We start from the raw sequence: 17,739 nt of genomic DNA on the forward strand, positions 1-17,739 counted from the left end.
ATGTGACCCTGGGCAAGTCATTCACTCATTCTGTGCCTCGGTTTCTTCATCTGAAAAATGAAGGGGTTGGATCTGATGGCCTTTAAGATTCTTCCCAGCTCTAAATCTAAACTCCTATGCTCAATCATATTGAAAGTTTTTGAAATATTAAGGAATACTTTTGCAGAATAACTTTACTTTTTTTAAGATTTTTGGGAATAGAGCCATTTGGGGAACTTATTCAAATGTCTTTTATGATCTATACAGGTTTTTTCTTTGTCATTTACTCAAGCAAATTAGGCCCAAGAAGGCCTTGATGAAATGGCTGCCTGACTGCAAGTCCTCAATAGTTAATTACATTACAAACTTCTGTCAGAAGTCATAAGGTCTATAGCTCATCATTGTCTATTTCCAGACTGATCAGGGCCCTTCTGGACTTTCTGTGGAATATTCACACTGAATTAAGAATGGTTGGCAAAAGCTCATAGAATTATGCTCTGTTCCTAACCAAATGCTCTCAAGTATTTATAAATATCTCTATATACCCTTACCCCCTAAAATGAACTAGGAATAGGGAAGGACAACACATGTATGCGAGAGGAGTTCAGAGCCAAATCAGAGCAAGAATGATGAATGTGAAGGAACCTATTTAGATGGTGTAGATTCATTCAGTTCTGCAAAAATATACATTTGCTTTCTTTCCTTTCTTTCTTCCCTCCCTCCTTCCTCTTTCCTTTTCCTTACCTTCCAATCTTATTAAGTACCTCTTATATACATAACACTGTGCTGGGGGATGCAGAGATAAAACTGGTCCCTGCCTTCATGGAGCATGAATACATATTCAGCTGTTTTAGTAGCTAAATACTGTTTGTGTATGTGTATGAATATGTATATGAACATATACGTAGGTTTGGTAGCTAAGTAGTATAGTGGATAGTTGTTGTTTGTCCTTCGTTTTCAAAGAGGACCAAAGTCATCACAGGTGATGTCTTGACTTGCACATGAATTGGATTTAAGTGAGGTAGAGTTGCACAAAATCATCAGTCTCTTTCTTCCTGAGTCCTTGAAGTCCAGTGGCAAGACAAAAGTCAAGACTACTGGAGATGGCCCAAGATGCAGTGAATGACCTTGACATTTCCAATGTCTGATCAAGCTCTAAGCGTTCCATAGCGCCCATTTCAGCCATCTTCAAGGGAACTAGAACAAGTTGTTCTCACCTGCCCATTATGCTGGCGGAAGTCTTCAAGTGCTTTAGGTAGACACCCCCCCCCACAACTCATTGACAGGTTTGGGACCTGTTGGTTACCCTTAACCTGGTTTAGCCTGTCTGCCGAGATAGTTTACTGGAGTGCAGCCACTGCACATGCTACAGTTTCTTGGAGCCACAGGTGACAGTTGGTTGAAGGCGGGTAGTATTAGACTTGGAATTAGGAAGACCAAAGTTCAAATCCATTCCCAGATACTTACTATCTTGTGCTGACCTCTTTCAATCTCGGTTTCCTCATCTGTAAAATGGGGATGATAGCACTCACAGAGTTGTTGTGAGGATTGAATGAAATCATATACATAAAACACTTTGCAAACCTTAAAGTGCTATATAAATGCTAGCTATTATTATTATTATCATACATTCCTCCTGGTTCACTCTTATCAGGGTGGTGTAGAGTGAGAGCTCTGAAAATGTCCAATCCATACACATTGAGAGCTCATGGGCTTTTGAACTGGAAGAAATTTGAGAGATGATGGACTACAACCCCCTCATTTTATAAAAGAGAAGATAACAGGGTGTTCTGTTCCATCAGGCCAATTCACTAGAATGTGGGTGGGGTTTTGTATTGTTTACTGATTGTAAGTAGCTGTTTACTGATTGTAAGTTCAACTCTGAGATTGGAAGTGAGGGGAAAGAAAGGCAAGGTAGAGGAGTAAGTTAAGGGGAAGGAAGGCCCTCCTTGCTCTCTCTGGCAGCCTGGTGCTATCCACTCCTCTGCCCCCTTCTGCTCTGCTGCCAGGCGTTTCTGTAACATGTGTCTAGCTGCCTAGCTGCCTAGCTCCCTATCTCCCCAGCATACTACTCAATTCTCTATCATCCCTGGAAATCAGGAGCTTAAAAGATCCCTTGAGATTCCTGAAGATTGGGAAGAGTCAGCTAGCCTGATTTCAACTAGGAGAATTCTGATTTGTTTGAAATCCTCCCACACACACATCTGAAAATAATGAGAAGTGCTCAAGAGACTGCTAACCATGCCAGCCAGGCTTTTCGTATTCATGACACTGCCATGAGAGCTGCATAAAGGTAGAGAGCATGTTGTATGTGAACTCTGGATCGCCCCCAATACTAAACCCAAGTTATTTAGCAGGTGCTTAATTCAATTGTGGAATTGGACATGGGGGGCTCCTAATAATTGACCCTGAAAGATTAGTGCAACACAAATAGGGGAGGAAAAAAGTTTGAGGAAAGGGTTCTTATCTCCTAAGTTAACCATGATATAAGTGATGTAAATGGGCAAGGCATGATGTCCCAGGGAACACAAACATATGTTCAGGGCCAGAGGGCAAAGGTTAACATTTTACATGATACAAAGCACATACTCTACCTTCAGGTCTAAGTGAAGAATGTACATTTGATGCATATGTTTTATCCCCTCACAGATCTGCTTGATGAAGAGAATGGTATCCAACTCAGTTAAATTGCAGTTTTCATCAATAATTCGATCAAACAGTTCACCACCATCCACACTATGGAGAAAAGCGGCATGAAAAATTTAGAGTGTTTTTTTAAGCATTCATTGAGTGCCTCATAGAGAGCAGTGAGCAGTAAGTTTCATCATCTGTAGTAAAATGGGGGTAATAATAGCACCTACATTCCAAGTTTGTTGTGAGGATCAAATGAAATAATATTTGCAAAGTGTTCTGCAAATCTTAAAGTGCTATGTAAATGCTAGCTATTACTAGTATATCCCTGAGTAGAATTGAAATGTAAGCCGCCTATAAGACTGGAAGTTCCTTGAGGTAGGGACTATGACATTATTTTCCCTTTCTGTGTCTCCAGTACCTAAAAGAGTGTCATGCACATAGTTTTGAGTTGAATCATAGTTCGTTAAGGATGTGATTATTTTCATAAGTAGCAGCTCTAAACTCCCAGAACAAATATTTCACACAGAGTTCATTGTTATTGTTTAAGACTGTTCTCATAATGTTTAATCTTGATTATTCCTGTTTTTTAAAATAATTTTGATTTATTCAATAAATGCTGGATATGTAGTCCTTTTGTATAGAAAAAGCCTTTTAATATCAATTTTTTAAAATATTGAGCTCTGAAATTTGAAGAGTTTGCTATCGATGGTCACATTCAAGATGATTGACAGATAAACTTATCTGGCTCAAAAATATGCAATGTTGGTCAGATACATATTATAGTTTGATCTGAAGCAGTGGATCTGCTAAAGTCTTACTCAGGTGTCAGTCAACAAGCATTTACTAAAAGTTTACTATAGGCCAGGCATTGTGCTAAGGACTGGGAATACAAAGAAAGGTACATGGTAAGTGCTTAATGAATGCTATTGGACTGACTGACTGACTAACCTTTGAGACTTCTGACTAGTAGACCAGCATGGGAAACAGTGACAGGGCAGCTTGGTTTAGCTGAATCAATTCTGTATCCTTGCTGAATATCCTTTCTCTGCGGTGACTAAGTAAGCCTCCTTTGGCTTTTTTTTTTTTTAAGTGAGGCAATCGGGGTTAAGTGACTTGCCCAAGGTCACACGGCTAGTACATGTGAAGTGTTTGGTCTGAGGTCGAATCTGAACTCAGGTCCTCCTGACTTCAGGGTTGGTGCTCTAACCACTGCACCACCTAGCTGCCCCATTTTACTTTTTTTTTTTTTTTTAGTAAGCCTCCTTTTGGTAATAATTAGATGGACAAGAGTTTCATCTGATTCCAATCTTGAACATGAGATACTACAACATGCCTGGCCTATGCCAAGGTGAACTTAGGTCCTCAAAGGCTATGCCAAGATGTATAAAGATAGAAAACGTTTAATTATGACCCTGGCAAGAGATAGAGTGTCAACTGTCTGAGGACCAGCGAAGGTAATCTCAGAGAGGCTCATCACCACAAAGTAATAACCTTTTTTGGCCACAGTAACTCAAGGATGGGCAGCTAGGTGGTGCAGTATATAGAGTGCTGGCCCTGGAGTCAGGAAGACTCATCTTTTTGAGTTCAAATCTGGCCTCAGACTCTAGCTGTGTGACCCTGGGCAAATCACTTAATCCTGTTTGCCTCAGTTTCCTCATCTATAAAATGAGCTGGAGAAAGAAATGGCAAAAACCATTCCAGTATCTTTGTTAAGAAAATCCCAAACGGGGTCACAAAGAATTGAACATGACTGAAATGACCAAAAAACAAAACTCAAGGATAAGGCCTACCAAGGTATGTAAGGGTTATGATTTCCATCAGTGGACTGAGTATGTAGACTGATGAAGTGGCAGACCCTTGGAGTAGTAAAGTCAGAATAGGATGAAAAAAGACACTGGGCTTGGAATTAGCAGACCTCAGCTGTAGTTCATCTTTGCTACTTCCTCAGTATCCTTGGGTAAATCACTTAACCCTCTGGTCTTCAGCATATTCATCTATAAATTAAGGGAGCCAGGTGAGCCCTTACGTCCTTTCAGTTCTTGACTCTATAACGCCATAAATATAAGATCCCATAAGTATCCTACAAATATAGAAGCAATCACAGTCAGTCAATAAGCATTTATTAAGCACCTACTATGTGCCAGGCTAGGACTGTACCCATTCTATTTATCATACATGGAAGCATTTATGAACAATTTCTCCAGAGTAGTGGAAAGAGTGCTGGACTTGAGAGCTGGGGATATGAATTCAAATACCTCCTAGCTTCGTGACCCTGAAGAAATCACTTTACTTACCTTTAAAAGCCTCAGTTTCCTCACATTAAATAAAAGGGGCAGGGGAGAAGAATGCTACCTATTTCACAAGGTTACTATGAAAAAATGCACTTTTTAAGCCTTCAAGTACTTTGCAAAAGTAAGCAACTATTTGTAAGATCTTAACGGCTTTCTTAAAAGTCAGTATCAACAGCCTGCAAATCTTGCAGCCTCGAAAGGGTTACTGAACTACAGCAATAATTGTAAAATGTGGTGGGAAATATTATCATTGTGGCAATCTAAGCTTTGAAGGGGAAATGGAAAAGGAAGAAAGACAGGGAAAATCAACAAGGAAAAGAAAACACATACTATTCCATCACCAGGACAATGTCATTCTTGGACTCAAAGGCATCGTAGAGTTGGATGAGATTCACGTGGTCCAGCTGGTTCATGACACTGATTTCATTCATCACTTCATCCTGGAAGGAAGGAAGCAAGGGCTCTTAGTCCCAGGGCTGTTCCAAATGTAGCAAGAATGAGGAGGGGGAAAGTCCACATTACTCAGTACCTACTTTTTCCTTTACCCCTCTGGTCTTAATGATTTTGGCTGCTAATTTCAGGCCTGTGGCTTTTTCTTCACATTTGTGTACTTGGCCAAACCGTCCCCTGGAAAATAAAAATGGAGCATGAGAAACAATGTGATCCTACAGCTCTAAGCACTAGTGGTCAACCTGGAACATGGCAATAGTTTCCCATTTAGATGTTTCCATGTGTTCTTAATGAACAAATCAAATGAGCGCACTGTTATCCTGGTGGTTTCGCCTGTGAGGCCATATGGGCAGGCCAACAGTACATATCCTGTACCAGATTCCATCCAGTTTTAATCTTCTAGATAAATCTAATCATACTGAACATATCTGGATTTAATAGGGATAGCTCTGCTAGCATTCTAATATAATCACTCTTGCATGTGGGCTTGAGCTTAAAATGCAAAAGATTGAGATTTCCAAAGTTACATAAGACTAGGTCCCTTTGATCTCATCCTTAACTTTGCAAAATAAGACACTGTCTGTAACCCAATGAATTCCCAATTCTAAATATTGTTTCTCAGTTTGTAAGCCAAAGAACGGGACAGTTTCTAACTAGGCTTGAAATTGGTTTGGTCTCTATCCCTTCCAGAGATAACAGCATCAGAGATGAATCAACTAATAAATGCTGCATTTAGTCACTGCCACCCTTCGACCCAGTCAGCATCTGTTTGAGCTTGAGGGTGATTAAGAATCCTTTTAAAGTGTTTGATTATATAACATATTTGGTTACCAGTTCTAGGCTGGCATCCATTTAAGAAGATTTTGAGATTTTTCTTCATCAACACTCCTCTGCTGAGTAAATTCTGGTGGTAATCAAGTATTGCTTACCCTCCTAAGATTTCCCTCCTGTTCACAGTATAGAGACTATTGATGGCTGTCTGTCTGGTTGTGACAATCCTGTGATCAAATGGAGCAGGGGGAGCAGGAGCATCATCTATAAGAGGAAGGAAAAAAAAGGAGAATCATCTCTTATATTTCCAGTTCTTCCAGTGGCACTTATTAATATGCTCTGTGCTGAAAGTTTTCTCATTTCACAATCAAATGGCCATGTTTTATTCCTACTGAATTAGAACTTTATTTATTATACACGCTTCATGTTTCATGTTAACATGCATTACAAAAACAGAAAGCTTGATGCTGATGTTTTAAAAGAAAGCCTCTCAGGATGAATGAGCCACTTATTGTCTGCACTATTTTTAGGACTCCTACACTTACAAACATCAAATAGAGTTTAAGAATTTCCAGTCTGAATATTGTTCCATTGGATACCTCTCCCAAATGCTAGACTATTTCGAACAAAGGATAAGAAATGATTTGGAATATCATCAAAAGAATTACTGAAACCGTAAGTTATTTTAATCAGAGTTGAGAGAAAGTAAAAAATGTAGGGCTGTCTTAATGCTATTAATATTTTAAAATTTTTATAGATCACCTTCCAAAATATTTTAGACTTTAAATAAAGTCCAAGGCACAAAACTGATTTTCCTCTTACTGGAAATGAAACACCCTGTAAAATTGGATAAATTTTAATTCTAAAAACTACTTAAGTTTTCATAGTCCCTACCCTTAGTCTCTAGTGGTAAAGCAACCTGCTACAGCTTAAATTCAGTCAAGCAACATCATCAGGTAACAATAATTCCTTAGCAGTCATTTTCTTTTCTATTTCCATCTCTTTTAAAAGCTGGTAATTCATTCTTCATTCATCACTCATGTATCCATTAATTCATTCCACTCATTCCTTCACCTTCATTAGCTCACACCTTACTTCACTCACTCATTTGTTCAGTAAGCATTCATTCAATTAAGCATTGACTGCATATGTACTATGGGCCAATGCAAATGAAGCAGAGGTCTCAGTTCTTCACCTCCCAGATCTTCCAATTTAGTTCATTGATAAAGGAAAATCCCAATAATCTAAAAAGAGAAGAATCAAACTCATTTGTAGTAGATTCAAAGCCATAACTATGGGAAACATCTGGAGCTTTTCTCAGAAGCAGGGGTAGGAATGGGGAGAAGAAGAGGGTTATAGACATCATTGTCATCACTATGCCTCAAAACATCCCTAAAGGGATTAGAGGAGAAAGGTAACCCCTAGAGAAGGCAAGGGAGCAGACAAGTAGATGACAGGGGAAGAGGTGAAGGGAATGGGCTGTCCCCTCTACTGGCATAACTACCCCCATTTATGGTTGAACTGTCTCTTCAAGGGCCCATCTACACTTTAATGCACACTTCCATTCTCAATAGAATTTTCTCCAGGTACCAGGATTTCTAGTTATTGTTCTGGTTATGTTGTCCACATTTGATTTTGACACTTCAAATATTATGAATGTGATAGAAAAAGGAGATTATCAGAGAACTATGTGATTGGGTTCCATCTATCTCTACATATTTTTAAAAGTAGAGGGTTTAAGAATATTTCACTACTGCCTCTTTAGACTATTAGGCCAGCTACTATTTTAAAAAAATGATTGTTGAAAAGGGTTAATACTGGAAAGGAAACTATTTCCTACCCAATGGTATCTCCAGCTCTTTCCCTTTGGCAGTAGGCTTTGCTAGATGGCCATGTTTGATCCTGGGTGACTCCTGAAACTTGCCCAATAGGCTGCCCAGGGCTTGTTTTATCTTGGCAGGCTCCTTAGCTTTGCATTTGTCACCTGCGCTTTCTATGTCAACTCTGCTCTTCTTCTTGCCATCGACGACGAGGCTTCCGTCGTTCACCCTCCGCTTACTGCTGTGGTCAGCCAGAGCAGCTAGCTCGGCATTCTGGGAAAGGGGCCTTGTGGATTGGCCTGCTTGGGTTCTTGCTGAAGAATTATCCTTTTTATTGTCATTAAACCTGAAAATATAATATTGGCGAAGCTCTTAATTCAGAAGATAAAGATAAAACATCCTAGAAATGGATATTTTTCAGAAAGAGAACGCTAAAACATGAAAATAAACTTTTTTATCTTTTGTAACAAACAGTATTCTTACAGAATTAACTCTCAGACGCTTTCCTCATAACAGCTGTATGTGTAGATAGATAGATAGATCATATATACACACATATATATGCCAAATATATACATACACAAATACATATAGCAGATATCTGTACATATAATATATATATAATGGAGATACATATAGATATCTCCTACATATATGTTATATATGTATAACCATACAAACACAGAGACATACTATTTTACTCCAATGTAAGTTTGTTAAAGGTAGGGGCTATTTTGTTTTTGTATAGATACAAATACAGATATAGATACAGATACAGATATAGATATAGATCTCAATAGCTAGGTGGCCCAGTGGATAGCATGGAGGAAGACTCTGCTTTCTGAGTTCAAATCTGGCCTCAGACACTAACTGGCTGTGTGACCCTGGGCAAGCCACTTAATCCTGTTGGCCTCAGTTTCCTCATCTGTAAAATGACCTGAAGAAGGAAATGGCAAACCATTCCAGTATCTTTGCCAAGAAAACCTCAAGTGGGGTCACAAGTTGGGGGGGGGGGGGGAGTGGGAGAGGAGAGAGGAAAGACCAGGAAAGGCTTCATGCATAAGGTATCACTTGAGTTACTCCTTGAACGAAACCAGGGATTCCAAGGTGCAAAAGCCAACTCATTCTAAATTCACTTATTTTATCATCTAGACCAGAGATGTCAAGCACTGGGGCACCTGCAATAATCTCAAACTAGATTAAAATATATGGCAAAATGAAAATACAATAGAATATAGATAATGCTAATACGTGGTTTTCTAAGTCAATTATGTGGCCTGCAGAGATGCTCGTGTACTAAAAACAGCGCATGTGGCCCCATTTCTATTTGAGTTTGACACCACTGATCTAGAAAATATCTTTCTACATTTTACACAAAAGATTTTGTTTATCACAACATTTACTTATAAAAACTTTATTAAAACCTAGATAAACTATATCTATAGAATTCCCTTTCTAGAAAAAGGAAATTGAGCTGGTCTTTCATAAACTGTTCTCGATGAATAGGATATGAATAGGTTCAGAAAGGTGAATTATTCAAGGGTCACACGGGAATGATAAAACCAGGACTCATATCTTGGTTTTTTGCCTCTAATGATCAACATTGCCTGGAGGCATTATTTTATTCATATTCACTTTGATCAATTGATTTTCATTGGATTCTCAATATTAATATGAAGTTCATTAAAATTTATTGATATACAATTATAATTAATATAAACTAATAAATATCTAATTATATAACATATACTTGTATTATATATAATTAAATTATATATTATCAAAATATTGAAATTAAATTTTAAAGCTTAATATTAAAGACAGTAATTTAATAAGTTACTTTTCACTCAGTCATAATAAAGTTTTGAAATAATGCCCACTATGAGACTCAGAGTGATAGAAATTCTTTAGATACAGATTATCAAGCTATAGCTTCATCTAATCTATTAATTTTATTTTGGATTACAGGCTAGATTTGCCCTATAGTCCTTAAAACAAAAACTTTACTTCTCTGCAAAACTGACAAATATCAGTTTCATCGGTTTCTGTAGAACTCAACTACCAGTGGAGAGAGCACTGAGCCTGAAATCAGTAATACCCAAGTCCAAATCTGGCTTCATACACTCTACTAACTGTATGAACCTGGGCAAGTCACTTAACTTCTGTCTGCCTTAGTTTCCTCAACTGTAAAATAAGGATAATAATAGCACCTACCTTCTAGGATTTTTGTAAGGATAAAATGAGGTCATATCTGTAAAGAACTACGCAATGTTAGTGATGATGATGATGGTGATGATGATGATGACGATGATGATGATGATGATGATGATGATTACCAAGTAGGGAAGAGGGATTAATAGGCAGTGAAACAGAGAAAGGCAGGCAAAAAAAAAAGAAAAAGTGGCAAAAGAAGATGGATAACCCACAAGAGACGCACAATCAGCTCCCAGTTACTGAGGCCATGAGTGTCATCTCTTAGACTTAGATAATTACTATCTTTGGTGAAAAAAATCAATAGCATGGGACTCAGGATAACTTGAGTTTTAGCCCTGGCTCTATTACTCACCAACTGGGTGACCCTATGCAAAACTTTCCATAGGATTTGGGGCTGGTAGGAATCTTAGGGAACATTTAGTCCAATTTCCTCATTTCATATGAGGAAACTAAGTTATGTGACTTACCTAAGACAACACAAAGTGTGAAAAAGATAGTCAAAATTTGAAGCCTGGTCCTCTGACTTTAAATGATTGTTGCATTTCTCACTGAATAATGACTGCTTCTCTGGGCCTCAATGTCCTTACCTTCAAAGTGGAGATGATAATAATACCATCGTTGCCTAGCTCTCAGAGATGGTGTGAGGACCCAATAAGATAGTATAGACAAACACTTTATAAACTACAGACATTATAAAATGGCATGTAAGACCTTATTGGTGCTGTTATTCATTTAATGCCTGAAATTGTAATGAGCACATGTTGTTTGCCCTTCATTCTTGAAAAGGACCATCAGGAAGGTGATGCCATGACTTTCAAGTGAATTGGATTTAAGTGAGGGAGGGCTATGCAAAGTCCCCAGCCTCACTTTCTCCTCCAGAGCCATCTGGGTCCAAATCAAGACAACTCAAGATGACCCGCAATGAGCACATTGGGCTATTATAGAATAGGAAGATAGTCTGTGCTTTAAACTAGAGGTGTCAAACACACAGCCCACAACACTGCCATGTACTGTTGGAACCAGATTAAAATGTAATTAGGAAATATTTAACAACGTAAATTAAAATGTAAGAGAACATATATAATGTTAATCTATGCTTTTCTCAGTCAGTATGAGGTCAGCAGGGATCTTAATGTACTGTTTAGTGGCCTCTGTTTCTATTTGACTTTGACGCTACTGATTTAAACCTGACCTAGCACAGAATTTCTCTCCGTCAGTTTTATCAACCTGTTGTGTTGGAAGCAAATGCTTATACCTGTCTACTGTTTCATTTATTGCAGATGTTGATCCTTCCTCCCCAGTTTCTTGTTCATTGGTATCTCCTTTAGCATAAAGTACATTCTTCTCTCTTTTGGAGACCAGACTGTCTTGAGATCCCTTCACATCTCCCAAAGCTTTGAGTTTCTCCACAATGTCTTGGTTATCTCCACTAATGGTTACCTCTTCTTGTCTCCCCATCTTTGATACATCTGTTTCAATAGTATCCTCTTTACACTCTTCTCTAGAAGTAAAATCTTCTACCTTGCTTTGAAATCTTCCTGTGGGAGAACTTTTTTGAATGAGGGAGGTACAAGCCTTTTCAGCATTCTCTTTGTTGAGTTTATGAATCTTTTCTTTGTCTGAGCAGGCTTGGTTCTTCTGAGCAGATCTCTCTGGAAGCCAGAACAAAGCACAGTTATTTTCATAGAAGATTCATGAGATTAGTATAATTTGATGACATAATGGCTTGCCATTCCCCTTTCCCTACTCCTCTCTTCCCCTTCTCCCCTGTATATGTGCATGGATATATAAATATTAACATATATTATGGATATATAAAATTAACACATATTATATATGCACACATGGACAACCACATGTATATATAGTTCTCTGAGTTCCATAGGTATAGAAAACTAGGGCCTCCCAAAGTGGAAACTCCCTCCATTAATGCCAGATCATCAATAACTCATCTATAACTTAAAGTCTTAGAGAGTCAGAGACAAGGCTTGAGCTCAGGTCTTCCTGACTGCAAGGCCAGTTCTGCCTTCCATCAACTACGGTATTATACATCTCAACCATATACATACACACATGTATTCATGCATACACACTTTTTTTTTTCTTAGTAAATATAAACTTTAAACAGAGCAAGATGAAGTAAGATGATGGAGCAATTGCCAATTAGTTGTCTTGTTGGTTTTTTTTTTTAAGTTTTCCTTACATGCATTCAATGGGGGCAGGAAGCCAAATAAATATAAATAAAAGGATACAGCCTCCCTAAATCATAACTTGTAAATGCATCTTTCGTGTGGTCAAGAAAGGTTCAGCTAAACAAAAATCTTTTTATCCTTGAATCCTACCTGTGAGGTCTAGAGTTCTCTTCTTTGTAACACACGTTTCCTTCAGACTTAAATGATGCCACACTGTCTCCTTTGCCTGTGGATATACAATTAAGATACTATAGAATGCACTTCCAGCTTCTAGGAAATGCTCCAGGGTCATTGGGAGGAAGGTTAATCTGAAATATAGAATGCTTTAAAACAAATATAATGCTATTACTTTCAAGTAGCAAGATAATAAGATTTTGAATTGGTATGCACCTGGGAAAACTATTCCAAAGCCTTCTTTTTATAGAAGAAGAGACTGAATATATACAGCAAATAAAATGTTATGATTTATTATTGCTTAGTGGAGGAGGCCCAATTTTAATTAACAGATGACGATTTTTTAAATTAACATATTCAAGAATCAGCCTGAGTAATCCTGCTGTTGTTCAGCTGTGTCTGATTCTTCATGACCCCATTTGTGGTTTTCTTGGCAAAGATACTGGAGTGGTTTGCTATTTCCTTCTCCCACTCATTTAACAAATGAGGAATTGAGGCAAACAGGGTTAAGTGACTTGCCCAGGGTTACACAGCTAGTAAGTATCTGAGGCTGGATTTGAATTCATAAAGATGAGTCTTTCTGATTCCAAGCCTAGTGTTCTATCCACTGTACCACCTAGCTGCCTGAGTAATCCTGACCTGTGACTTATTTTACAAACATATTATTTGTATGTAAATAGGCCTTTTTAACCTTCTAGAGAGGTAGTTTTCTTGGGCAAACATTGCTCTAACAATATCCTTTACACTGTTAATGGACTGTGGCAAATTCTGTTTACAAAACTGGGACTAAGGTAAACATTAATTCTTTTGCTGTGTGAACATAAATTCCCAATTTGTGAAGTTCAAATTAAATGTGTGAATTCTTTTTTTGTATAGGTTGGGTATACTTTATAGTAGAATCTAATTCTCTTATTACTGGTGTATTCTCTCTCTCATTCTGCCAGGATGTTTTAATAAATGACAACTCTCAACATATTAAGTAAAATCAAAACTTGGGGTTACAGTCATCACTCTCTGTTATTTACTAAATGTTCTACAAAAAGTTAAATTAGACATGGTCTGCTTTCAACAGTTACTAATCTTAACAATCACCCATCTGGAGGCAAGATGGTACAGTGGAAAGAGCATTGGATTGGAAGTTGAATTCCACCTCTCCAATTTATTATGTGTGTGACTTTGGACACTTAACATCTCTGAACCTCAGTCTCCTCATCTATAAAAATGAGATGACTAGATTAGATGATCTCTAAGGGTTTTTCCATTGATAAAACTTTGATCCTATGATTGTTAGAAAATATTTATCAAACACTTTTTAATTCATTCAATTCAACAAATACTTTCTAAGTGTTACTATGTTCTGGGCACCAAAGATCCAAAGACAAAAAGAAACAACTTTTGCCCTCAAGGTGCTTAAACTGTATTGGAAGTGTTCAAGATATATGCGTATAAGCAAATAGAAAATGTATAGCAAATAAATACAAATAACTTGCTGGTTGTGGAGGGGAAACAGAATTAATAAGGGAAAGGGGAAGTCAAGAAAAGCCTAGTGGTAGAAGCTACATTGAAGTTGAAACAGTGTTTTGGAATGAGTTTGACAGATATGGAGGAGTGCAAAGATATATTAGCCAGAGTCAGGAGCTTTGATAACCTGGAATTTCTACATAAAGATTCTAAGAAATGGAGTTAAGGAGGAACAGCATTCCAGACATGGGAGATAACCTGTGCAAAAACTTGGTGGTGGAAGACAGAATGTCGTGTATAGTAAAAGACTGTCAAGCGGGCCATTTTGGCTGGAATGCATAGTGAATGAGGAGAAGTAGCATGAAAAGGTCTAGAAAGCTAGGCTACAGCTATAATGTAAAGAGTTATAAATGCCAAACAAAAAAAGCACTTTTTTACACAAGGCACGGTTCTAGGTAATGTCTATGATGCAAAGAAACACAAAATGTGGTTCCATCTTTCCAGTGGTATACATGCAAACTAAAGAGACCTAGGGGAAATCATTTGGCAAGGTATGAAGAATCCCTCTCTTTGAGGGACCTCAAATGAGGATATAAACAAGGGACTGTACAGGATGAGAAGGTAAAGCGGAGATGTGATCAGTTCCACTGAATGGAATGATCACATCCTTCAGTTCACATATCCATCAAAGCATTTCTAGCATCTAAAAGGATCTTAAGTAGAGTAGACTCTTAATATACGTTTGTTGAATTGAATTGTTGACATACACAGAACAACGTAGAAGAGAATAAGGAACATAATCAAGCTTCAGTTATCTTGTACCAACTGAGCCCACCAGATGACAACCTTGGTTGCCGTCCATGTCAAGGCTGGTCTCAGGTGAATAAGGAATGGGCCTGTTAACAGAACCAGTGGGACAGAGGCCCAAGGTTTGACCTTGCATGTAGCCATGTGTCAAAACAGCCGGGTATTAACTAGCCTCCTAAGGGATAAGAAAGATTTTTTTCCACCAGGTTAGAAGGCTGTAACATCACAGAGCCACAAACAAAGGTCAAAGAAGGATTTAGATTAATTAAGTTTCCAAGTGTGAACTAATGGGTCAGTAAATGAAAGTCAGCCACACAAGATTAAAAGATAGCTATGGGTACTATGTTTCATTCAAACACGGGCTCATAAGTCACCCTTTTGAGCTATTAGGCAAATCCTTGGCCATGAATTGCTGTTACTCAATCTGATGTATCATAGCTGACAACTATTACAAGTTTTGTTGGGAAATATCCACATTTATGGAGTGTCTATTGGGAGATGAAAGGCCAGAAAAGAAAAATGCTTGGGTGGAAAAGAAGAAATAAAATAGGAAATTAATGAGTTGTGTGGGTAGAGATGAAATCAGAAACAGAGGAAGATTTACTTATATGAGGCTAGGCAGTATGATTTTTTTTGTTTGTTTGTCTGTTAGTTTTTAAGGAGCAGTAGATTTAGGGTCAGAACCCTAGATCTTTCACTTACTATCCATGTAGCCTCAGGCAAGTCACATGACTTGCCTGGACTTCAATTTCTTCTTCTGTCTCTAAATGAGGAGGTTAGATTAGTTAATCTGCATTATGGTCATTTGAGCTAGATTGGTACAGTTAGAAGTATCTCAACACAAAAGGACTAGCTTAACTATAATTTTCAAAGACTTTCACCCAAATCAGTAAAACAAGAAATTTCTTTAAACTTCCCAATGAGCGTTTGTCTTAAGAATCGTCCTATATTTATAGGTAATATTGTTGTCACTCCTATGGAATTTATGTAAATTCATGGTTGGTATTTATTTTCTATGGGGTATACATAGTAGTTTGAATATGGTTTCATAATTGGTGCTCCTTCCCTACTTCCTTCTCATCCTGGAAGATGCCTCTACTCCTTTCCCCAACTGGTGAATGCCAACCATGAAGCATCCTTTGAGAAGTGCCCAAGCTCACTTCTCTCTCAGCTCCTCTCTACCTTATCCCTTTTTCAGCTCCCTTTTGATGTATTATCTTCTCCCCATTCCAATGTAAGCTCCTTGAGGGCAGGAACTATCTTTGGTTTTGCTTGTATTTGTAATCCCATCACTTAGTACCTGGCACATAGTAAGCACTTAATAAATGCTTTATTTATCTATTTGATGTTGAAAAATTAGGAATAACCATTACCTTCTTAGAAAAACATCAAGTTAAAAAATTTAGCTCTAGCATCTGATAGAAGAGAACTGGAGTAGATGCTAGCCCTGCAAAGAGGGACGCCGAGCAGAACCGCTGGCAATGGAACTACAGTATGAACCATTGTACCTTCTTTCTCCTAGTATGCAAAGACTCTTCTGGTAGATGAGGATTAGATTTGAGACTAACAAGAAATAACAAAAAGAGAAGACAGTAGAGAACTTATGGTTTACCGCCTCTGACAGAAACCTGGATATACAAATGGGGCAGAGAGAATAACTGGAGTAGCCATTTGCACAAATGTTCAGAGAAAGGTAGGAAGGAAGATAGAGGGAAAGAGAATGCTGGACACAGGTGATGTGAGCAATTTGACTGTTTTTCAGCAATAGGTTGAAGCAACAATTAATTTAGGCATTTAAGGAAAAGGAAACTGACTCCTTTAGGGGTCAGACATTCCAGTCCCCATAAATAAAGAGTAATACCTTCCCCCAGGAGGTTATCATATGTGACTATGAACCAGAAGAGTGATCTTGCTTTAATTAATAAATAAAAGTTATTCATAATTAGCACATCAAAGTACCAGCCTAAGCAGAGCCGATCTCAGTATACTGAAATGCTGTCCTTGGTAAGGGGCAGCTAGATGGTGCAGTGATTAGAATCCTGGGCCTGGAGTCAAGAAGACTCATCTCCCTGAGTTCAAATCCAGCCTCAAACACTTACTAGCTATATGACTCTGGGCAAAAAAAAATCACTGCCTCAGTTTCCTCATCTGTAAAATGAGCTAGAGAAGGAAATGGCAAACCACTCTAGTATCTTAGTGAAGAAAACCCCAAATTGGGTCATGAAGAGTTGGCCACAACTAAAGACAACTGAACAGCATTCCTTGTAAATGAGTGCTTTTAACCTTCTTGCAAACATGAATCTCTTAAGTAGAGAAGTATTTCTTTTATAATTTCACTTACACCATGCTGATGGATGGAAGCTAGCCACAGTCCTGTTACCTTCTTTCATAATTGGCTTCTCAACAGAGAGAGAAACTGATCCAAATAAGCTATTGAGGAAGGAAGGGCATAGCTGCTCTAAATGCATTATGTGGAATCCTCTATTATGTAGCTATTTCACCCCAAGGACTGGTACCTTAAGGAAGAGGGTAAGGGTCCTAGAGAGTGAGAAGGCAATTAACTGTATCTGTAACTCTCACCCTCAGGCAGCTTACCCATGTGGGTTTTGTTTGGTATCCATCCCAGAGTAATGGGTCTGTTCACTAGAAGGGCATGTCTAATATGACATGGTAATTCAGACACAATCCAGGCCTTATTCTGCAAAGGTAATTGGTCTGAGATTTTACCCATCCTTCCAGAAGCCTATTTGAGAGCTCCAGTCATAACACCAGGAGCCATTTTCAAATCATTATAGTTCATATAGTTTATAGCTGTCTCTAAGTGGAGTTTCTGAAAGCTGTGACATCATTCTTGATCTATAGCAGTCAGACATTCCAGTCCACATTTAGAAATACAAGAGTAATACCCTCCCCCAAAGAACCACATACATTAATAATATCTCATGT

General features: G+C 38.1%; 1 protein-coding gene across 1 annotated transcript in view; it reads right to left on the reverse strand.

Moving 5' to 3' along the window:
• Nucleotides 1–17,739, reverse strand: part of MYLK4 (myosin light chain kinase family member 4) — a 110,380-nt gene that overhangs the window by 16,799 nt on the left and 75,842 nt on the right. Inside the window, exons 2-6 of the mRNA XM_027864477.1 lie at nucleotides 12,502–12,577; nucleotides 6,284–6,389; nucleotides 5,438–5,531; nucleotides 5,235–5,344; nucleotides 2,574–2,715 (exon numbers count right to left, since the gene is read on the reverse strand). Coding sequence (XP_027720278.1) covers nucleotides 2,574–2,715; nucleotides 5,235–5,344; nucleotides 5,438–5,531; nucleotides 6,284–6,389; nucleotides 12,502–12,577 — 528 coding nt within the window. The remainder of the gene's footprint in view (nucleotides 1–2,573; nucleotides 2,716–5,234; nucleotides 5,345–5,437; nucleotides 5,532–6,283; nucleotides 6,390–12,501; nucleotides 12,578–17,739) is intronic.

The sequence above is a fragment of the Vombatus ursinus genome, unplaced genomic scaffold, assembly GCF_900497805.2.
Source record: "Vombatus ursinus unplaced genomic scaffold, bare-nosed wombat genome assembly UNPS02000577.1, whole genome shotgun sequence".
In the NCBI taxonomy this organism is placed as follows: Eukaryota; Metazoa; Chordata; class Mammalia; order Diprotodontia; family Vombatidae; genus Vombatus; species Vombatus ursinus.